A 24,418-nucleotide genomic window follows, 5' to 3' on the forward strand; every position below is an offset into this window, starting at 1 on the left:
GTTGGAATGTAAAGTGAAATCGAAAACTAAAAACTTGACAAAATTGCAATTAGAATAATAATAGAGACAACAGATGCACTACTAGTGATAACATAAAATAATTTGAAATATGAAAATAATAAGACTTAGTCCCTGTAAGTTAGACTTGAGAATATACAGCATCTAGGACGTCTTCTGAAGAAGAAAGTAATATACATTGTGTGAAGATGAAGAATAACAGAGGTAATGTGGTTACTCAAGCAGATCTGACAGTATAGAGTATGCCAACGAGGCCAGATCATCCCAGTACTACTTTTAGATGTTGGATGTGCATCTAAAACTAATGGGGTTTGTAACACAATACTTTACTTTTCTTCTTGCTCTAATTTTGCCTTTTATGACACCCAGATTCTGGTGATACGTGGAAGCTGTAGGACTTTTAAGATCATGAACCTTACAGTGGAAGTGGATTATTACTCGAAGGTGTTTGTAGGTTCTGACCTTCAGTCTCAGCTTCCTTGTCCTCTACTACTTGAAGAGTCAATACCACAAACTCTCAGCACCTGCTTCTCTTCTGAATTCTGCTGTTTTTGTCCTTCAAGAATAATCTGATATCCTTTAAAAGTAAAGTAAGCCTATATTCCATTACATGTTTCATTTCAGGGAAGTATAAGTAACCAGTATAATGAAGAACAATCATTTGTGCATAATTACACACAGGATTTGTATTATTAACTGATGTATATGATGTACTCTATAGGAGAATTATAATAGCATCTTACTTTAAGTTGGGATTTAAGGGTGGAAACATTTTTGTTGAGCTGATGTTCTCACCTCAGTAGTTGCATTTGTTATTAATACAAGAATAACTTTGACTTTACTCATTTTCATAAATTTTACATAGAGCCATGTCCCTTCCTACCATATTATCTGTCCAGGTGTATTTTCCATGACCAGTGGTTTATAAATTAGAAATAACATGACTTTATTTCAAAAACAATTTCCTCTTCCCTCAGGTTGACTCTTTCGTAAAGTCAGATTATTTGAGAAGAAAGTACTAGCTTCTTCAGTGAAGGAAAATTAAAGAGAAATTTAGTTTTCATCAATGGCATCTCACTCAATGTAAAAACACACTTTAGTGCAAGCTTTATGCCCATGAGTATATGGCCAATACAAAATGAAATCAGAGGGACCTACAGGCAGTACAAAGCAGTCAGCATCCTCAGCCACCATTCCTTTTTTGCCCTGCCACCCTCCAGTAGAGAAGTGAGTACTAGAGGCTCTCCCAGGCCACTCTTGTTTCTTTGAGACCCCTGACCTGCTGCCACCAGATGCTTCCTGCCACCAAATACACAGAGGGACCTGCAGGCAGAACAAAGCAGCCAGGATCCTCAGCTGCCATTCCTGTCTTGCCACTTCACCCACTGGGAGAGAGAGACAGAGAGAGAGAGAGACAGACAGAGAGAGAGAAGAGAGGAGAGTGAGAGACCCTACAACTACCCACATGAAGAAGAGACAGAAAGAAGAAAACAAAGTATAACAACACATCCAACAACAAAAAGACTTATATGATACCACCAGAGTTTAGGAACTCTACACAATCAAGACCTGAACATCCCAACACAGATGAAGCAGAAGAGAATGACCTTAAAATCAAATTCATGAAAACGATAGAGGCCCTCACAAAGAATGTGAGAAAATCCCTTAAAGAAATGGGAGAGAAAACAAAGCAAAAAATGCAAGAAATAAACAAATCTCTTAAAGAACCAAGGAAAGCCAAGACAAAGCAATCAAACAGATGAAAGAAACAATTTAACAGTTTAAAACCTAAAAACTGAAGTAGAGACAATAAAGAAAACAAGAACTGAGGGAATACAGGAAATAGAAAAGCCGGGTAAATTATCAGGATATAAAAATGCAAGCATAAAACTAACAGAATACAAGAGATAAAAGAAAACCTCAGGTGCTGAAGATAAAATAGAGGAAATAGATTCAACCAAAGAAAATCTTAAATCCAACAAATCCTTAACACAAATTATCCAGGAAATAAGAGACACTGTGAAAAGAACAAACTTATGGAAGAAGGTGAAGAAGCCCAACTCAAAGGTGCAGAAAACATATTCAACAAAATCATAGAAGAAAACTTTCCCAACCTGAAGAAGGACATGCCTATGAAAGCACAAGAAGCTTACCGAACACCAAATAAACTGGAGCAAAAAAAAAGTCCCCTCACCACATAATAATCAAAAATCAGACATACAGAATAAAAAAGAATATAAAGAGCAGTGAAAGAAAAATGTGGTACATTTACACAATGGAGTACTACTCAGCAGAAAAACCAATGGAATCTTGAAATTCACAGGCAAATGGATGGAACTAGAAGAAACCATTCTGAGCAAGGTAACCCAGTCACAAAAAGACAAATATGATATGTACTCACTCATATATGGATTTTATACATAGAGCAAAAGATTACCAGCCTGTGAAACAGTCCTGGCTGTCCTGGAACTCACTCTGTAGACTAAGCTGGCCTCAAACTCAAAAAGATCTCCCTGCCTGTGTCTCATGAGTGCTGGAAACAAAAGCATATGCCATGAAAACCAGGCTCTATTTAGGATCTTAGTATGTGGACCCTACAGCTACAGAAATGTCTACATAGAATAAGATATTCACAATGAATCCTACAAAGGCATTTCTCCAGAGCAAATACCACACAATTCTATCAAATGTCTTCTGATTCCATCTAATTCTACAGGCATCAAACTAACTAAGAAATAATTCTCAGTGCCCACCAGCCACATCAATGTGTCCCTCCAAACACATCAGTATGAGTATGCAACAATTGAAAAAATTGGGATAAAATGAGTGAAATGAAGCAAAATTAACAGAATCTACAAGTTTTCTAATCAATTTAAAAATATTTTGTGTCATATAATATGATTGTAATATAAGAGTCCCAACTCCAAATTCTCACATTGCCCCTCTATTATGAGAAACAGCCAACATAAGCCCAGCTTGTCATTGCAATATCACATACAGAACTATGGAGTCACTTCAGTCATTGGAGTTATTTCTCCCAGGAGAAAAACTGCACTTGAAAATTACCAAAGTAACATGTCAATTAGAACTCAACATTCCTTATGCAGAAAAAAGCAATTAAATGTTCTACCCATGAGCACCTAAAGGCAAGGAAGAGCAAGTTAGAGAGAATCAGAGCAAAACCAATTCTCAAGTAACATCAATAAAGGAAGACTCCTCATCTATCCTTGAGAGAAGATAATAGGTTATCAGGAAAGCATACATTTAAAATACTTGTGTGACTAAGAGTAGGAAGCCTGATAGGGGAAAAGGTTACATTTACATGCATCCAAACGTACTTGAAGACAATGAACATTGAATTCGGAAAATGAATGAACTTTTTAAAGCACTTACTGGATGTCATAGTATCTTTTAAATTTGAAATCAAATGATGCTTTCCTGATAAAATAATTAAAGAGTGGAACAAATTCAGCAATCACCACATTTCCATCACTGAATCGATTCCATTGTGTTTTCAAATAACACTGAGAAACATCAAAGGTGCACACAAGAACAAGAGTCTACAGGAGGTAGAGGCTAAAAATCCAAGAGAGACCTGCAGGCTACCATGCTCCCTGCCATGGTGATAATGGACTGAAACAAGGGGAGAGGAGGAAATGGAGGAGTAGAAAGGTTGAGTCAGGGGAAGAGTAAAGGAGTCCAGGATGAGAGATACCATAACAGAGGGAGCCATATAGGTTCAAGGAGAGATCTGGCACTAGAGAGATTTCCAGAGATCTAGGAGGATGGCACCAACTGACAATCTAGGCAATGGTGGTGAGGCTACCCTAAATGCCCTTCCCCTATAACTAGACTTATCATTACTTCATATGCCATCCTAGAGTCCTCAACCAGTGGCTGATGGAAGCAGAGGCAGACACCCACAGCTATACACTGAACTGAACTCTGGAACCCAGGTGTAGAGAGGGAAGAATGAAGAGCAAAGGGGTTGAGATGAGGCTGGTGAAACCCACAGAAACAGCTGACCTGAACAAGGGGGAGCACATAGCCCCCAGTCTGTGATCTGGGAGCACAACACAGGACTGGTCCAAGCCCCTGAATGTGAATGTCAATGAGGAGGCCTGGCACTCTATGGGGCCCCTGGTAGTGGATCACTATTTTTCCCTGGCATAAGAAGGGTCTTTGAGAGCCCATCCCACATGAAGGGAATCTCTCTTGGCCTGGACACATAGGGGAGGGCCCAGGACCTGCCCAAGATGATGTGGTGGACTTTGGGGAGCCCCCATGGAGGGCCCTACCCATCCTGGGGAGCGTAAGGGGAATGAGATGGGGAGCTGGTGGGTGTTGGGGGGCAGAGGGCAGGGAGAGGGAGTAGAGATTGTCATGTGAAGCAATTTTGTTCCTAATTTGAACTAATAAAAAATGAAAAAATGACACGTGTAAGCTCCCAGCTGAAAAAAAATCAAAGAGAGCATCATAAAATAAAAGTGTCTACCACAGCATAATCATGGGATATGGGTCAGAAGGTGGACATTGATGGTATACATACTCTGTATTCATGAGCATAAGCCTTTGTAATACTGTTGGTGAGTGAAGTCATCACCCTAATCAAATATGTTTAGCAGAAATCTATTCTATGGACAATTCAGGAACTATCTTCCCTCACTACTCCCACTTAAAACTATCCATAAGAGATAAAACAAGCTTCAAAATACATTTACAAATCCTTTTTTTCCTTCAGCCTCTTGATAACATTTGCAATGACAGTCGACAAGACCCAAGGGGTGACTCTACTTGTGTATACTTGCACAAATCTATCACCCATAATAGTTACTTGCAAAAGTGACTTGCTATGATGCAAATGTCTTCCAACAGAGGAAACCATTTGAGGTGAGAAGGAAAACATCCAGAAAATGTTAACCCAGAAGTGGTCCACTGAATATCAAAATAATACCCTGCTCTCTCAAAATGATTATTGCTTATGGAAGGCTAACATTTCAGTGCACTAAGGTGTCTTTAAACACTCTGTGTGAATAATTAATATCTATAAGCCAATATTACACCAGTCTTCCTACCATCTGAAATACTTTCTGCCTCAACCATGAGAAATTGACTGGCTGAATTCATCATCTCAGAATTAATGACTAAATATCAATGTTTAAATTGGGTTTCCCAGATTGGAAAAGCTAGAGGAACAGGAAGTGTGCTATAATATTGTGCCTCTAGTGAATTTCAGAGAAGCTACACCCATGAATTCTCAAAAATATGACTGTCTTAACATGACTAGTGCAAGGATATCACCAACAGATATAATAAAATGGGAGGGCAAAAGATCAAATGGAGCAAACAGATCTTCCCCTCCTAACTTTCCACCCCCCATATAAGTGTCTTATGCCAGTCCACAAATCTAGCACACATTCCCTAGATATCACATGCTTTTCCATCCAGAGAAGACCCACTGTTGGAGATACAGTTCTCTGGGTTTGAACACTAAGAATGGAGAGAATAAACTGCATAGTGAGCATGCAAGCATTTGTGTCTCTCTGTTCTTGACTGTGGATGTGATGTGTCTACCTTGACTTGCCTGCTATGGAATGAAACTTAAATGTGAACTAAAATAAACTCTTTCTCCCTCAAAAAATGAATAAACAAATAAATTGGGTTTCCCATTTATATTCTGAACTTTGACCTACTTTCTTTTTAATGACAATTAATTCCTTCAAAGATTAAACTTTTTCAGTGAGCACTGCAAAGCCCTGCCCAGGAAATAAATGTAAGTAATATATCTCCAATTGTGTCTCACTGGAAGTATTAACACAATTCAGGGAAAACCCCATGACCAAGAGTAGATGGTATCATAAAAAGAAATAAATAGGGATTTCCATTTATTTTACAATTTTTGTTTGTTTCTTTGGTTGCTTTTCCTATTCTGAATTGATTGTTTTATGTTTTTGTCTCCATCCAATTGTGCAGCTTAATCTCCATTTGGACCACTAACAATGAGAATGGGGGATGTTTCTGACACTTTTGACTGCCTTTGAGACCTTGCTTCTCCTACTAGATTGGTTCATTTAGCCTGAATATTAAAGGTCATGACTTCTTTCACAGTAACTTGATGTGCCATGTTTGATTGATATCCTTGATTAGAACTGCTCTCTTCTGAAGGGAAATGGAGGTGGAATGGATCTGGTGGAGAGGTGAGGTTGGGAAGAGGAGAGTGGAATGAGAGGAGTGAGGGAAAACTACTTTTAGGATATAAAACATTAGAGATAGATAGATACATAGATACATAGATGAATAAATACATATAAATGTACCAATTCTCAAAGACAAAATCTAGCCTTTTATTAATTTAACTCTACATTTTGGAGCAATTTATTTCCTACATTATTCTTGTAAGTTAGTAGCTCCTGTACTATGAACAGAAGGATTTGTGAGCCATAACTACATACATGACTTGTAAGAGAAAACCTTATATATTCATGCAAATTTCAGTATACAAGAAAGGAGAGGATCAAAAAGTGTTGTTCTCAGACAATTGGAGAATAATGAAATGGTGATGAATTTTGAGAAGTGGTAATTCAGGAATGTGCAGGATTCATACAATAGCTTTTCAGTTGGAAGAATGTAGATCAATTGATAAAAATGAAGCATTGTGTAGAGGGGAGTACACAAACAGCTATTTAGATATTATGAGTCAGAAAGAGAAATGAGTCCAAGTTATGATGATGTGGATACAGTCTGACACTTAACATTCTTCATAGATTTAATAGAAGCTTTCTATAATTGTCTGTTACCTGGAGTATTCACTTTTTTGATATCTGACTTTAGCTTACAATGTAAAGATTTAAATTTACCTTCATTCTACTGTAGCATTACTGCTTAAGCAAAGAGTTGGCAAAATGCTTCCAATATGGCAAGATCCAATGTAATTTTCAAGATGTGCTTTTCTTTAGAGTGAGAGCATACATGAAATGAAAAGTGCGTGTATTCATGTAACATATCAAGGGAATTAGTAATATACCAATACATATGGAAATATTTGTTGCATCACAGGCAAGGTTCAAAAATTTTGAAGAGGCAAAGATTAATATTCAAGTCAATTATTTCCACTTTATTACTAATACATATAAAAAATTAATTTATGGTAGTTAAGTATCTAAGATACAGAAAAAATATATCATATTAGAAGATGAGACCATGAAGACCAATTAAATCAACAAACTAAAGCATTAAACATAAAATCTAAATTTGCAACATTATTGCTGACAGTGGAATAGTGTTTAACTGTGCTCAAGATTTTTATGTAATTAAGAAACACATGGAAAAATGTATATTAAAATTTTCTTATGGAATGTGTTTTGCTCTTCATGAAATGCAGTGAGTTCCTTTCTGGTCTTAACAAAAGTATGTAGCACTTGGGGGCAAAGATGAAGCCCAGGAGACCTGCACTGGAAGCCAAGATAGCAAAGACTTCCATGGCCAACATGACCTTGCCTTTAGTGCTGTGGTAGACAGGAAGGAAGGTGACCCACACACTGAAGAAAACCAACATACTGAAAGTGATGAACTTGGCTTCATTGAATGTGTCAGGCAGGTTTCTGGACAGGTAAGCCAAAATGTAGTTCCCAAGTGCCATGGAGCAGAGGTATCCCAGGACAGAGTGGAAGGCAATAGTGGAGCCCTTATTGCATATGATAATGATGTGGCCATGTTCAGTGTAAGCATCTGAATCAGTAAATGGAGGAGAGGTGCTCAGCCAAATTCCACAGAGCACAAGTAGGATAAGAGAACAGATGGGAATGATGTAGTTAGGAGCCCTTGATTTCATTATCCAGCTGACCATTCTCCCTGTAACTGTGGACTTGAAGGCCAGAACCACAGTAAGAGTTTTGGCCAAGACTGTGGAGAGAGCCACCGTGAACAAAATTGCAAATGTGCTCTGCTGAAGGATACAGGTGACTGTGTTAGGATGGCCAATGAAGAGCAAGGGACAGAGAAAACAGAAAGTCAGAGTCATGAGCAGGATGTAAGTGAGAGCCTGATTGTTGGCTTTGACAATGGGAGTGTGGTGGTGCTTCACAAAGACACTAAAAACACCCAATGTGAGGACAGAGCACCCCAGGGACATGCAGGAGAGTGCCATCCCCAAGGGATCTTCATAGGACAAGAAAGTCACAGCTTTCTCAAGGCAGTGGGTCTGCTGTGCATTTGCATAGTGACTTTCTGGACACTTCACACAGTTATCCATATCTGTTCAGGGAAAAATATATCTTGAGTCCATGCTCAGGCACACCTCCTATCCCAAACACCTTCCCAGCACCAGCTTTCTGACATGTTACATACATCTCTTGCTTCAGTGTTTTAGACTCAAGCAAATTAGTCCTCAAGAGTGAAAATTCCTAAATGGTCTGAATTTAATAATCCCATATTCATTCTGCCTATTGTCTTTTTGGGGGACATGCTGTGAATAATTCTTTTCTCTTCATCTTTGTACTTAAACATGTTTGTGTTTAAGTGGCAATATTCACCTATTTATATAGCCATACATTACTGAATTAAGTTGCAAAAACAATTTTTATAGGATTCCTCCTGTTGAAATACCATAAATATAAACTGATCATGTGAGTTCAGTACCAAGAAAATGTGTTCTCAAGTTTCTTCCTTGTAATATGTTCTCTGATATTGGGCAAAATTTTACCTATTTTCATGTTGTGTATTGGATTTTCCAGTTTGTTAATTTCTGAAGGTGCATGCAAAATAAAAATCAGCAAATTTTTAGAAGCATGAATATTTCCCTCTGTAAAACTTAGTTTTTAGGCATTGGCATGGAGAAAGACATATTTAACATAAATGTATAGCAGTACTTTATTTTTTAAGGTATTTAACTTAGGGTTCTTCTGGGTTGGGTTGACTCTCCTACAAAAGACTCTCTAGATCAGGCTTCCCTTTGACTAATTCACATATCTGTTTGCCTCTGTGTCTAGAATGATGGGATTATGGCATATGCCCCAAATGCCTGACAATAGAGAACAATTTCATTAGACTTAGTTTGTGATGGAGTAAGTGTTTGAAAATTTCTCAATGATTATTTGTGAGTGTCATCTAAAATTGACAGGATATAAGTATCAATGTATTACTTCCATATTTTCATTCTGTTAAAAACTCAACATCTTCCAATTTTGTTTTTAGAGACAGGATTTCTCTGCATCTTTGAAACTGTCCTGGAACTCACTCTATAGACCAAGCTATCATCAAACTTAGAGAAACCTGATTACCTCTCTCTCTTGAATGCTGGGAATAAAGGCATGTGCCACTATCACCAGGCTCAATTATATATTTTTGTAAATATTATTTACTAGTTATTGAATTCATAATGTTGCCAATGCCAAAGTTATCCTACTTAGTATTTATTGCTGATACCAAAAGCAGATCACACAGATATGTTCATATGACTAATCTCACAAAATGAGAACAAGGCCTGAGATTGATGTCTACCTTACATGCCATCACAGCATTCTTCCAGAAGCTGATAGAAGCAGAAAAAGGGATTCACAGCTAATCACTGAGCTGAACTCCTGGATTCCAGTTGTAGAGACATTGAAATAATAAACAAAGTGTCAAGACCATATTAAGAAAACTCACAGAAACAGCTGACATGAGCAAGTAGGAGCTCATGGACTTCAGCCTGACAGCTGGGAAACATGCACAAGACCAAACTAGGCCTCCTGAATGTGGGTGTCAGTTGAGGAGCTTGGGCAGTCTATGGGGCCAGTAGCAGTGGAGTCAGTATTTATCCTACTGCATGAACTGTTTTTTGGTTTTTTTTTAACACATTCCCAAAGGAGCGATACTCTCTCAGCCTAGGTACACGGAGATGGCCACAGTCCTTTCCCAAATGATGTGACAGACTTTGATGATCCCCATGGTAGGGCCACACCATCTCTGAAATTGGAGGGGGTGGGATGGGGAGATGGTAGGAGGAGTGGGAGGAAGGGATAGGGCACTGTGATTGGTATGTAAACTAAGATTCTTCTTAATTTAAAGTAAAATAAAAAGGAAACACAAAATATATTAGAACAAGTCCCTTCTTGGTCAGTGAACTTATCCACTGATAGAGAAGTTTGTTAATTTTGTGTGAAATAAGAAATTAAAATACACAGAATAAAATGGCTAATATTGATGTGAATTATAATTACCCAGAAGACCAACAACTAGGTGAGTCGAGGATGGCATTTTCAGTAGGGTTCTCACCCACCAGCTCTGAGTTTAGGTATCATTACATTGCATGAAGTTGCAGATAAATATAAACAAATAAAGCAAGTGGATCTCAGGATATACATATCACTTGCTGCTTCCTAACTGCGCAACCATCATGCCCAGCACCTCCTGCTCCTGCTGCATTGAGCACTGTAGTCACAAACTGAGAGCCCACTTATCAACTACTTGGTCCAAGCATCAAGAAAACTTATTGATGAACATGTATGCATATATATTCCATAAAACAGAAGAATTGAGTGCCTTGTACATGGATGCACATACTTCTATATTGAAAGAAATGTTTAGGAATATTTCAAAATAAAGATGGACACATATATTTCATACTAAACATAACTGTATATAAAGATATACCGATTAACATGTGAAATTTACTTGTGCAAAAATCATTGATATCATCCTGGAGTAGGGGAGTTTCTGGGCCCCAGACCGGATGGCCTGGCTCTCTAGAACCTAGCTTCCAGTAGTACATTCTGAGACCCATGCCTACCCACTGAAGCCCCAGAGATCAGGGCACAGCCACCACACATTCCTGACCATCCTCCACCACATCAGCAACCACCAGATCTGGGTCAGGCTTGCATCTGGAGGAGCAACCACTGAATTCATCTATGTTTGCATCTGGAGGACAAATAACCAGAGTCACAGGCACCAACTGCACCTAGAATAAGTGTCAGCACATAAGTCACAAGCCCCACCTGCACCAATTGGAAGAAAAGGAACCCTGGAAACACAGGCCCCAACTGAACCTATTAGAAGATGAGATGGATAAATGACAGTATAAGAATACATTCAACAACACAAAGAAGCATACATCAACAACACAAAGAAGCATACACCACCACCAGAAACTAGTCGTTCTACAAAAGCAAGACCACAGCATCCCAATGCAGATGATGCAGAAGAAAACAATATTAAAAATAAATTTACAACAATGATAAAGCCCATAATGAGGGAAAGAAAAATTCCTTTAAAGAAGCAGAGGGGGACAACCAAAAAATTGGAAGAAATTAACAAATCCCTTAAAAAATCAAGTAAAAAATAGTCAAACGGGGGGAGGGGGACTGTTAAATACCTGAAAACTGAAAGTGAGGCAATAAATAAACACAAACTGACAGAATACTGTAACTTGAAAATCTGGGCAATTGATTGGATGCAAGAATAACCAACAGAATAAAAAAGATGAAAGACAGAATCTTGGGCATTAGGGATATGATAGAGGAAATAGATAGATTCATTGATCAAAGAAAATGTTAAATCCAATGAATTATTAACAATTTTTTAACCAGGAAAATGGGGACACTATGAAAAGACAAAACCTCAGAATAATAGGAATACATAAAAGGACAAGTCCAGGTCAAAGGTACAGAAAATATATTCAACAAAAATTATTGCAAGAAAACTTTCCCAACCTAAAGAAGAACATGCCTATGAAAGTACATTAAGCTTGCTGAACACCAAATAGATTGGGCAAAGAAAAATGTTCTCTACATACATGATTATCAAAAGACTAACATATACAGAACAAAAAAGACAATATTAAGATATGCTAAGGAAAAAGACCAACTGACATATAAAGGCAAAACTAACTTAATAATACTCAAATTCTAAATGGAAACTGTGAAAGCAAATGGTCATGGATAGACATTCAGAAGACACTAAGAGACCATGGGTGCCAGTGAGTCTGCTATATCCAGCAAGGCTTTAATCACAATAGATGGAGAAAAGAAGATATTCCATGACAAAACCAGTTTTAAACAATGACTATACACACAAGCAGCCCTACAGAAAATAGTAGAGGGAAAACCCCTACCCAATAAAGTTAGCTACACCAACAAAGACACAGGCAGTAGATAATCTCACACAAGCAAAAGCCAAAGAAGGAAAAAACATGAAAATAATAGGAATTCACCAAAGAATAGGAACTAACAATCAATGGTCATTAGTATCTCTTAATGACAATGGTATCAATTCATCTATAAAAGACAAAGACTAACAGAACGAATACAAAAGAGGATCCATCTTTCTGCTGCATGCAAAAAAACACACCTCAACTTCAAAGACAGGCGTTACTTCAGAGTAAAGGTTTGAGAATATATTTTCAATTAAATGAACCTAAGAAAAAAGCCAATGTAGGTATGATAATATCCAACAAAATAGACTTCAAAGTAAAATTAATTAAAAGAGATGAAGGTCATTTCACATTCATAATGGGAAAACTGTCAGGATGAGGTCTTTATGAGCATCTATGCCCCCAAGAAACACACCTCAACTTCAAAGACAGATGATACCTAAGAATTAAAGTTTGGGAAAAGATTTTCCAATCACATGAACCCAAGAAACAAGTGGGGGTAGCAATCATAATATCCAACAAATTGGACTTTAAACTAAAATCAATCAATAGAGATGAAGGAGGTCACTTCCTACTCATCACAGGAGAAATCCATCAGGATGAAATCTCAATTCTGAACATTTTTGCCCCAAATACAAAAGCAACCACTTTCGTAAAAGAAACATTACTAAAACTCAAATTATGCATAAAACCTCATACACTTATAGTGGGAGACTTCGACACCCCCCACTCACCACTAGACAGGAACACCGGACAGAAACTTAACAAAGAAACAAAGGAACTAATAGAAGTCATGGCCCAATTGGGCTTAACAGACATCTATAGAACATTCCATCCAAACACAAAACAAATTAACTTCTTAGCACCACATGGAACCTTCTTTAAAATCGACCACGTATTTGGCAACGTAGCAAACTTCAACAGGTACAAAAAGATTGGAATAATCCCCTATATATTATCAAACACCATGATTCAAAGTTAGAATTCAACAACAGAAATTGAAGAAAACCTACAAACTCATGGAAATTAAGTAACACACAATTACACAATTCCTGGGTCGAGGAAGAAATTTAAAAAAAAAGAAATTAAAGATTTCCAAGAATTCAATGAAATGTGGACACAACATACCCAAACTTATGACACTTTGAAAGCAGTGCTAAGAGGAAAGTTCATAACACTAAGTGCCCACATGAAGAAACAGGAGAATAATCACACTAGAGAATTAACAGCACAATTGAAAGCTCTAGAACACAAAGAAGCCAATACACTCCGAAGGAGTAGATGCCAGGAAATAATCAAATTGAGGCCTGCAATCAATAAAGTAGAAACTAGAAGAACAATAGAAAGAACCAATGAAACAAAGAGCTGGTTCTTTGAGATCAACAAGATAGACAAACCTTTATCCAAACTTACCAAACAGCAGAGAGTGATCATGCAAATTAATAAAATCAGGAATGAAAGGAGCAACATAAAAACTTCACAGGAAATCCAGAGAATCTTCATGTCATACTTCAAAAACCTGTATTCCTCAAAGTTCAAAAATCTAAAGGAAATAGACAATTTTCTGGACATATTTCACTTGCCAAAATTAAATCAAGAACAGAGAAGCAAATTAAATAGACATAAAACCACTAATATAGTCATCATAAGTCTCCCAAACAAAAAAACCCAGGACCAGATGGTTTTAGTGCAGAATTCTACCAGAGATTCAAGAAACAGCTAACACCAATTCTACTCAAAGTATTCCACACAACAGAAGCAGAAGGGTCATGGCCAAACTCTTTTTTTACGAGGCTTCAATAACCTTGATACCCAAGCCTCACAAAGACACAACTAAGAAAGAGAACTACAGACCAATCCCTCATGAACATTGACACAAAAATATTCAATATAATACTGGCAAATCGAATCCAAGAACATATCAGAGAAATCATGCACCATGATCAAGTAGGCTTTATCCAGGAATGCAAGGATGCTTCAACATATGAAAATCCATCAATGTAACCCACCATATAAATAGACTGGGGAAAAAAACACATTATCATCTCATTAGATGCTGAAAAAGCCTTTGACAAAATCCAATACCCCTTCATGATAAAGGTCTTGGAGAGATCAGGGATAACAGGAACATACCTTAACATAATAAAAGCAATATACAGCAAGCCAACAGCCAACATCAAATTAAAAGGAGAGAAATTCAATGCAATCCCTATAAAATCGGGGACAAGACAAGGCTGTTCACTCTCTCCATAACTCTTCAATATGGTCCTTGAAGTTCTAGCTAGAGCAATAAGACAACAAAAGGAGATCAAGGGGATACAAATCAGAAAGGAAGAAGTCAAATTTTCCATATTTGCAGATGATATGATAGTCTACATTAATGACCCAAAAAACTCAACAAGGGAACTCCTACAGCTGATAAACACCTTCAGCAAAGTGGCAGGATACAAAATTAACTCAAAAAATCTGTAGCCCTAAAATATACTGATGACACATTGGTGGAGAAAGAAATCAGAGAAACATCACCCTTTACAGTTGCCACAAACAACATAAAATACCTTGGGGTAACACTAACCAAAAATGTGAAAGACCTGTTTCGAAAAAATTTTGAGTCTCTAAAGAAAGAAATTAAAGAAGATACCAGAAAATGGAAAGATCTCCCATGCTCTTGGATAGGTAGGATCAACATAGTAAAAATGGCAATCTTACCAAAAGCAATCTACAGATTCAATGCAGTCCCCATCAAAATCCTAACACAATTCTTCACAGACCTTGAAAGAACAATTCTCAACTTTATATGGAGAAACAAAAGACGCAGGATAGCCAAAACAACCCTGTACAATAAAGGAACTTCTGGAGTCATCACCATCCCTGACTTCAAGCTCTATTACAGAGCTATAATCCTGAAAACAGCTTGGTATTGGCACAAAAATAGACAGGTAGACCAATGGAATAGAGGTGAAAACCCTGATATAAACCCTCACACCTACGAATACCTGACTTTTGAGAAACAATCCAAATTTATATGATGGAATAAAGAGAACATCTTAAACAAATGATGCTGGCATAACTGGTTGCAGACATGTTAAAATAAGAGTTTGGGCTAAGACTGTGGACAGAACCATTGTGAATAGAACAACAAATGCACTCTGCTCCTAGATACAGGTGACCGTGTGGGATGGCCAATGAAGAGCAAGGGACAGAGAAAACAAAAAGTTAGAGTGATGAGCAGAAGGAAAGTGAGAGCCCGGTTGTTGACCTTGACTATGGGAGTGTTATGGTGCTTCACAATACACCCAGAACACCAGCTGTGAGTACAAAGCAGCTCGGGGCTATGCAGGAGATTGACATCCCCAAGGAATCTTCATAGGCCAAAAAAGTCACAGGTTTCTGAAGCCAGTGATTCTGCTGTGTCTTTGCATAGTGACTCTCTGCACATTTCACTCAATTATCCATATCTGGTCAAGAATAAAAGTCCTCTTAAGTCTGTGCTCAGGTTTCCCTTTTATCCAAAGCTCCTTTCCAGAAACATCTGTGTAGCACATAATCTATATCTCTTCATTTCATTATTTCAGACTCAAGTGAATTAATCATTGATACTGAAAATTCATAAATGATCAAAAATAAATAATCCCAAATTGATTATGCCAATTGTTAAGGGCACCCTTTCTGCCAGCCTGCTCCTACGGCTGCATCAGCCCCAAATGAACACACAAAGACTTATATTAATTATAAAGCTGTTGGCTGATATCTAGGGGTTCTTATTTGCTAGCTCTGTCTTAATTATTTTTTGTTTTATTTAACATTTTTAGGTTAACAACATGACAGGCATTACTGAGTAAGCCACAACCTTATGGCAATACATAGATAGATAGCAATGGGTTAATAATTAAGACAGAACTAGCCAATTAGAAGCACAAGCTATAGGCCAACAGTGTTATAATTAATAAAGCATCTGTGTGTTCATTTGAGGCTGATGCAGCTCCTACCAGGCTGGTAGGAACCATCCATAGCAGCTCATTATATTTATTGGGACTTGATGTTAGCAATTCTATTCTCTTCACCTTTAAATATTATTTAAGTGATAATCTTCAACTATTTATATAGTCATGATGTATTGAATGAAAGTCATTAACTTAACTTATAAGACACCCTCCTTGTGAAACACCATGAGTAGGAATTGGTCATTTGAGTTCAATACTAGAAACTCTGCTTTCAAATTTCTTGTTGGTAATGTTGTTGTCAGTCATTGGTAAGAGTTTACATTTTTTTCATGGAGCTTATTGGATTCTACAGTTTTCTCATTCAATGAAGGTACTTGCTAAATGAGAATTACTAGATTCTTGGTAGCCTAAAATTTTTCCTATGAAACTGTTTAGTGTTTAGTCATTTGCATGGACAACAAATTTATTTAACAGATGAGTTTAAAAGTCTCTTCTATGGTTGTTCAATACAGGATTTGTCTGTGTGGCACTGGCTGTCTTAAAACTCACTATGTGGACTAAGCTGGCCTCAATCACAATAATAGATCTGTATGCCACTGCCTGTTCAATGCTGGGCTTAAAGCATGTCCCCCAGTGCCTGATAATATATAACATTTGTACCATTCTTAGTTTGTGATGGAGTAGAGTATTTTGGGAGGAATTTCTCTAGGATAAGTTGTGAGTTTCATCTAAAATTAACGAGTTATAAATATAAATGTAGTTATTCCATATTTTATTCTGTTAAGATATTCAATATGCTGCAAACTATCTGTTTCAATTTGATATTTGTCGAAATATTATTAACAAGTTATTGAATTCATGATTTTGCTAGTGCCAAGGTTACCTTTTTTATGTCAAGTATTTATTACAGGAACCAAAAGCTGGTTATATACACATATTTTTATTCATGATCTCCCAAAATGATATCAAGGCCCTTCTTACTTAGTTAACTTAAACACTAATAGGATGGATGTGTTAGTAATTTTTTCAGGAAGCAAGAAATAAAAATACACAGATTGCCATGGTTCATCTTGATGGGACTTAGAATTTCCCAGGAGACAAACATCTGGATGAGTCTGGGGGACTATTTCCAGTGGGGTCTCACTCTAGTGGAAGGTGTAACAACTACAGGGAGATTGGGCATCATTTCATGGCCTAGAGTTCCCAATTAAAGAAAAAGAAACAAAGAAAGTGGAGCTCTGTGTACCAATCCTTCTCTCTGCTTCTTGAGTACTGTACCAACATGCCCAGCAGCTCCTGCTCATGCTCATGCTCATGCTCCCATGAGGACTGTACTCTCAAACAGAGAGCAAATTTGTCATGTATTTGGTCAGAGCATCAAGAAAAGTAACTAACTTATGAACATGTCTGCCTATGTATTATTCCCCACTAATCAAAGGTTTGTGACCCTTTGCATAACTATACATAAGGCTTTTATTGAAACAGCAATGTTTGTGGTTATTTCAAAATAAAGATAGCACACTTTTGTATTAGGCTTAACTATGCAAAAAGATACACTGAAATACAGGTGAATTTTATGTATTTAGTTACCACTTAATGAAAAATCGACATTCACCTACAGCTAAACATGTCAAGATGTCATACATACCAGCAGAGAGTTCTGTGTTTACCTGTGACTACTGTGAGCATCCATTTTCTCTAGGTTCCTTGAAATGATGGTGTGAGGGCAGCCTGTCTGTGATATCTCTCACACCATTGATGTCCATTATTGACTTGACTGTTGTTGCTGGCTAGGCAAGTGTTCCCTTCCTCCCTCATCACTCTACATGCATCAGTCCCAAAGTTGGACACTGGCAAGAGAAGACAACTTCCCCAAATAGAGGAGGACCAGTCTTTGGTCAAGGGTATACAAGTAATTGCACTCCTCTGTTAGACCCTCCAAATAGAGTCTCAAAGTTATATTTTATTGTGTGCCTTCATGCAGCCATCTCACTCTCAAGGGACTCTTTTCCTCCGTTCCCCATGTGTTGGGAGCTGCAAAGTACCGCGCCCAAAAGATGGCTCCAGTTTCTGCCTTCCGCCAGCCCGAAGGCTAGTGCTCTCTGTGGTAAACAACTCCTAATTTGGTAAAGGCCATGTATCCTCTTATTCTGCTTGGAGACAACCTATCCTGGTGCGCCATGTAGGGTTAGGTGATTGGTAGATGTAGACTATATCAGACCTCGTCTTCCTCTACCCGGGGCCACCATTCACTGTAAATCAAGGTTCCCAAATTAAACTGTGAGAAGAAGGTTCCTCGGTGTTGTGTCGTTCTTGCTGGTCAAGCGTGGACTCGACAAGTGGTGGCCCGTACGGGGAATCAGAACTTCTCACAGTTGGGGTGGCGCCAGTAAGTTCCCAAGGTAAGTGGGACAATAAGGCCCTCGGTAAAGAGGTGATAAGGTTTCCAGTAAAGGAGCAAAAAGGCCCTCTGTAAAGAGGCAATAAGGTCTCCGGAGAGGAGCAAAACTGTTCTCGGCAAAAGCGAACCGAAAGCAAAACACCTCGCTCCTGCTTTAACTTGCAGAGTGAGAGCAAGTGAATGGACCCCGCTATTATAGTGGTGATTTGGCTGCTGTTTAACATTGCAGTATGGGCTTTTGGTTTTTGGTGGTGCTATCTGACTTGCACACCTTTGGAGCGTACAAACTAAAACAAAAGTACAATGGGATCTTCACAATCACATCCAATTTTTCTGGCTCTTCAAGAGCTGCTTCATTCTAAAAATTTAAGGTTAACTAAAGCCATGTTGCAGAGGTTCCTGAATGAATGTGACACCATTGCACCCTGGTTCACGGCCTCAGGTAATCTCTCAGTGGCTAGTTGGGATAAGTTAGGGAAAGACCTGGATTTTGCCTGGGAACAAGGAATGTTGAAGCCATGTGTTCGGCCGGTATGGTGGCTGGTACGCAGCTGTCTAGAGGATCAAGAGGGATATAAGAAAGCTATAGCAAATGGACAAGCTGCCCTTGAAATGCTTCAAGAAGAAAGATTAGAACAGTCAGAAAGTGAGAGCGGAAAGGAAAAACGGAAAGGGAATAAGAAGCGAGTCTATCCTTCTCTAGGAGCGTTGAGGAAGGAATTAAAAGAACCAGGAGAGGATTGAGAATCAGAGCAGGATATATGTGAGGATGAGGACCTCATGGAGGATGAGGAGGGAGAGATTATTGAGCTCATGGAAAAACATTCCTTAAAAGTACCAGAAAAACAGCGCCCTAAAATGGCGGCTGTAAAGCAAGGGCCCGCCCTATCGCCCCTCCCCCCTACTGCTCAAAAGAGGAAGTAGGAGGTCCTGGTTGCTCCACCTTCTGTCCGGAAGTGTGGCGTACTATTGGCACTGAGTTCCGGATTGCTCAACCACTGGCTTATCCAGTTTTTACAGATGGTAACCAACAGAGATATCATGAGCCGATTGACTTTAAAATAGTCAAAGCTCTGGCAGAGTCGGTACACACTTACGGGGTGACGGCAGGTTTTACAATTGCTCAGGTAGAAGAAATCACTCGCTTCTGTATGACACCTAGTGATTGGATGAATTTGGTAAGAGCTTGTTTATTGCCAGGACAATATTTGGATTGGAGAGCTTTCCAAATTGAATTTGCCAATGATCAAGGTGCAGCTAACCGCACGGCTGGTAATCCAGCGTGGGATGTGGACATGCTTCTTGGTCAAGGACGTTTTGCACAGCAACAAACAGGATATCCCCTCAAGTGTATGATCAGATTAACCAAATAACCATTAGGGCTTGGAGGTCTCTGCCCAACAAAGGTGAAGTCAGTGGAAATCTTACAAAGATATTACAAGGTCCTATGGAACCCTTTTCAGACTTTGTGGCAAGAATGGTAGAATCTGCAGGATGAGTGTTTGGGGATCCAGATGCTGCTATGCCTTTGATCAAACAGCTGATTTATGAACAATGTACAAACGAGTGTAGGGCTGCAATAACTCCATATAAGGGTAAAGGCCTTGAAGTCTGGATGAAGGTCTGTAGGGAGTTAGGGGGTCTGCTGACCAATGCTGGCCTAGCAGCTGCTGTGATGCAATTAACTAGAAAAGACGGAAGTTCAGGAGCTTGCTTTAAATTCGGCAAGCAAGGGCATTTGAGAAAGCAATGCCCAGAGGGAGGAATTACTAAAGTCAATAACTCTACCCCGTGCCCTAAGCAACCTGGCTTATGCCCTAGATGTAGCAAAGGAGATCATTGGGCTAAGGATTGTAGATAGGAAAAGACATCAGTGTTCAGCCTTTTGTTCAGGGGTATGGAGGAGCTCATCCAAAATATGGACGACGGGGCCCACGACCCCAGGGCCCACAAATATATGGGGCCATGGAGGATCAGAACCAGGAGCAGAGTCCCGAAACCTGGCCCTCTCTTCGACATCCGCGGGACCAAGGAGAGCCACTACAGGCTCCTTGGGGCTGGACTTACACTCCACCACCAGACTCGTATTAACTCCCAGAATGGGGGTCCAGCTCATTGACACTGATTTTAAGGGACCCCTTGAGCCTGGCACAGTAGGCCTGCTTATAGGAAGATCATCTGCAGCATTGAAAGGTCTACGAGTACATCCTGGAGTTATAGATCCTGATTGCATGAGTGTAGTAAAGATCATGGTAGAATCTCCTAGAGGGATTACAGCCATTTCTCCTGGAGACAGGATAGCACAGCTACTGCTTTTGCCAAGTTTACATGATAAGTTTCCAGCTCAAACCAGAGAGAGAGGAGAGGGAAGCTTTGGTTCCACTGGATGGAACTTAACTTTCCTAGCTTTAGACCTCGATCAACGTCCGACCCTTGAGTTAATAGTGAATGGTAAGAAAATCCTAGGCTTACTAGATTCTGGAGCTGATAAGAGCATCATAGCCACCAAAGATTGGCCCTCTGGCTGGCCTATACAGGTCTCTTCTCAAACTTTACAAGGTTTGGGTTATGCTAAGGCTCCTGATATGAGTGCTAGACAATTGCCTTGGAAAGATCAGGAAGGGCATTCAGGGACCATGCAGCCTTATGTGTTAGACTTACCAATTTCACTATGGGGAAGAGATTTGTTAAAGGATATGGGTTTTAAACTCACAAATGAATACTCAGAAACATCTCAAGATATCATGAAACCAACGGGATATGTCCCAGGTCGAGGCCTCGGAAAACATCTGCAGGGTCGAACTAGTCCTATTATTCCACAACCGAAACCAAAGAATCTAGGTCTGGGTTTTTCCTAGGGGCCACTGGGGGAGGTATTCCTATTACATGGAAAACAGAGGAGCCGGTATGGGTTCCTCAGTGGCCACTTTCCTCTGAAAAACTGGAGGCTGCTAGGACTCTAGTGCAGGAGCAGCTGGATCTGGGGCATATAAAATCCTCTGTATCTCCATGGAATACTCCTATTTTTGTCATTAAGAAAAATCTGGTAAATGGAGATTGCTTCATGATCTTAGAGCTGTTAATCAGCAGATGCAAATTATGGGCCCTGTGCAATGTGGTCTTCTACTTTTAACCTCTTTACCTGCATCATGGCCTATCATCTCTATAGATATTAAAGACTGTTTCTTTTCCATACCTTTGTGTGCCAAGGATTCAGGGCGCTTTGCATTTACGCTGCCCTCTTGTAATCATGAACAACCTGATCTAAGGTATGAGTGGATAGTGTTGCCACAGGGGATGGCCAATAGTCCTACTATGTGTCAGTTGTTTGATGCAGAGGCCATTGCTCCTTTGAGAGTGGACTTTCCAAAGATTAGATGTGTTCATTATATGGATGATATTTTATTGGCTGCCAAAGATGATAAAACGCTCAATAAGGCATGTATAAAATTGGTAAAATTGCTTGAGATGCATAACTTAGTCATAGACTCAGAAAAGCTACAGAAGGATATAGGGGAAGCTGTAGCCATGCCTTCTTAGGGGCTGGCTACAGGAGTACCTGGGCAGGCTTGTGAGGGCGTGGTCAGAGTGAGTAGGGGGTCTGCATTTTCGGTTTCGGTTTCTCTTTGCTTCTTGCTGTACAGACTACCACCGGCTGGCTGGTTCACTCTGTAAGTAAGGCTTTTCCCTATTAAATACCCTTATATTTCTACCTAACTCCGTATTGGTAATTTCCCACTATATCTGGTTGTCAGAAGCGGGATATTGGAAACCCACACCCCATTTGGGACAGGCTGTGGGTTCCATCGGGCCCACCGCCTAGGCCCGGAAAGCACCCTCTCTCCACAGGTGTTCCTGGCTAGCAGCTGACCCACGACAGCTGAGCTGCTCAGAGCCATCCACCCAGTTTCTAGCTGCCTAGAGGTGAGTAAGTTTCGGCTTTCAGCAGAGGCTTCCCCTTGCTGCTGAACGGGAAAGCCAAAGCTGAAAAGCCGTATACTCTCTAAGATAAGCGCAGGCACTTTTGTGACCTCTCTCCACTGCTGACAGACTGCTGCCAAACGCCTCGGAATAACTGAAGGCCTGTGCTACCTGCTGGTCAAATATATTTATGGCATCTGGAGTAGAAATCAGGTAAAATCATGTCAGAATATTTATCATTTGCTAAAATTGGTAATGTTTTTGCTTATTACGTGAATTCACTGTTTGAGGAGGATGCTAATTTGCCAATTATTGGCCTATATGCTGTCATGGCAGTTAGCTTGCTGGTACAAATAGTATTACTAGCCAGAGGACTCAGGAATAGAGATAAGGATAACCTCACCACCTGCTTACAGGAAATAACAGCTTTACGATTAGGTCAGACCACAATTGTGCAGCAAATGGAACAGAAATTGGATGATAAGCTTGGCTCTGTGTCCAATACACTAAAGACAGAGCTGTCTGATGAGATACAGCGTATTTATGATAAGATAAACACAGAGAGATCCTCCATGTCTGAGGCCTTAGAGGCTAGGCTGTCAGAAGACCATGACCAGCTAAAGAATATCTGTAGCCAGCTAGAAACTCAGATAGGCAATGTTACTCATCAACTAGATGCAACGGTGCAAAATACCCAGCATAGGGTTGAAGAATTGGACAATGCCATTCAATCAGTTATTGAAGCATCCAAGGTAGCAGATCAGAAATTTGAGTCTAGATTTGAATGTTTGGAAGATAATTTACAGTACAGGGCTGACAGATTACATAGGTCCATACGGTCGATTGCTGAGGACTCAAAATCAGCAAATCATGACCTGGAATCTAGACTCCAATACCTAGAAGGCAGTTTCCATGCCATCCAGATGCTGTCTAAGGATGATCGTATGAAAGACCTAGAAAAACGTGTAGATGAGCAGTTAGAGCAATTTACAGATTCACTAATGTGCTTGGAATCTTTTATGATTAAGGAGATTGAAACTTTTCAAAAGGATATCGTTGCTAGGCTTATAGATCAGTGGGATGCTTCAGAAGCAGAATCACTCCAATCCCAGGCACCTACTCCACCCAGGTATCGTGACTATTCTTCTAAGGTTGTTACTCATATACCATTAGTGTACCCAGCTACCATGGTAGAAAAGCCAACTTCTAAGAAACACCCTCATGGACGAATGGTTTATGAATGGCAACCTATACAGCCGAAGGATCTTAAGAATATTAAAGAATCAGTTGTCTCATATGGTCTCCATAGCCCATACGTAAAACAGCTATTACATTCATGGGCAACCTTTAACAGGGTGACACCCACAGATTGGGAACTATTGGTAACAGCTGTACTTGAGAATTCATGCCAAATCCAGTGGAAGGCATTGGTAAGGGAAGAGGCAAAGCTCCTTGAACGTCAGGGCATAAAGGAAGGTTTTGAAGCCCCTCTAGATAAGCTTCTTGGTCAGGGTATTTATGCTGACCCACAGGTTCAGGCTGAATATGATGACGATATACTGTCTCTATGCAGGAAAGCAGCATTAAATGCCTGGGATAAGGTTCGTGAGCCAGGAGAACGCCTAGAAGCTTATACCAGAATAGAACAGGGACCTACAGAACAGTTCCAGGACTTCTTACAAAGGTTAACTAGGGCAGTAGAATTACAGGTAACAGATCCAGAAACAAGACAATCAATTATATATACAATAGCTTATGAAAATGCAAACCCTATATGCAAAAGAATACTTTTGCCTTTAAAGATCAGATCAGCTCCGTTAGAAGAATGGGTTTTGTATGCAGCCAACATTGACTATAATGTGCAAGATACTGGAGCTTGGGTAGGAGAAGCCATCTCCAAAGGTTTAAAACGGCAACAGGAAATTAAAAGTTCTAGAGGTGAGGATGTAAGGGCTTGGCAAGGAGAAGCACCTTACAGAGGTCAACATAGGTACCAAGAGGCTA

General features: G+C 39.5%; 1 protein-coding gene across 1 annotated transcript in view; it reads right to left on the reverse strand.

The window, feature by feature from the left end:
- Positions 1 to 4,523: 4,523 nt before the first annotated feature.
- Positions 4,524 to 24,418, reverse strand: part of LOC100770554 (vomeronasal type-2 receptor 116) — a 33,343-nt gene continuing 13,448 nt past the window's right edge. Inside the window, exons 5-6 of the mRNA XM_027413394.1 lie at positions 7,362 to 8,271; positions 4,524 to 4,557 (exon numbers count right to left, since the gene is read on the reverse strand). Of these exons, the coding sequence (XP_027269195.1) occupies positions 4,524 to 4,557; positions 7,362 to 8,271 (944 nt within the window). The remainder of the gene's footprint in view (positions 4,558 to 7,361; positions 8,272 to 24,418) is intronic.

The sequence above is a fragment of the Cricetulus griseus genome, chromosome 4 (genome assembly GCF_003668045.3).
Source record: "Cricetulus griseus strain 17A/GY chromosome 4, alternate assembly CriGri-PICRH-1.0, whole genome shotgun sequence".
NCBI lineage: Eukaryota > Metazoa > Chordata > Mammalia > Rodentia > Cricetidae > Cricetulus > Cricetulus griseus.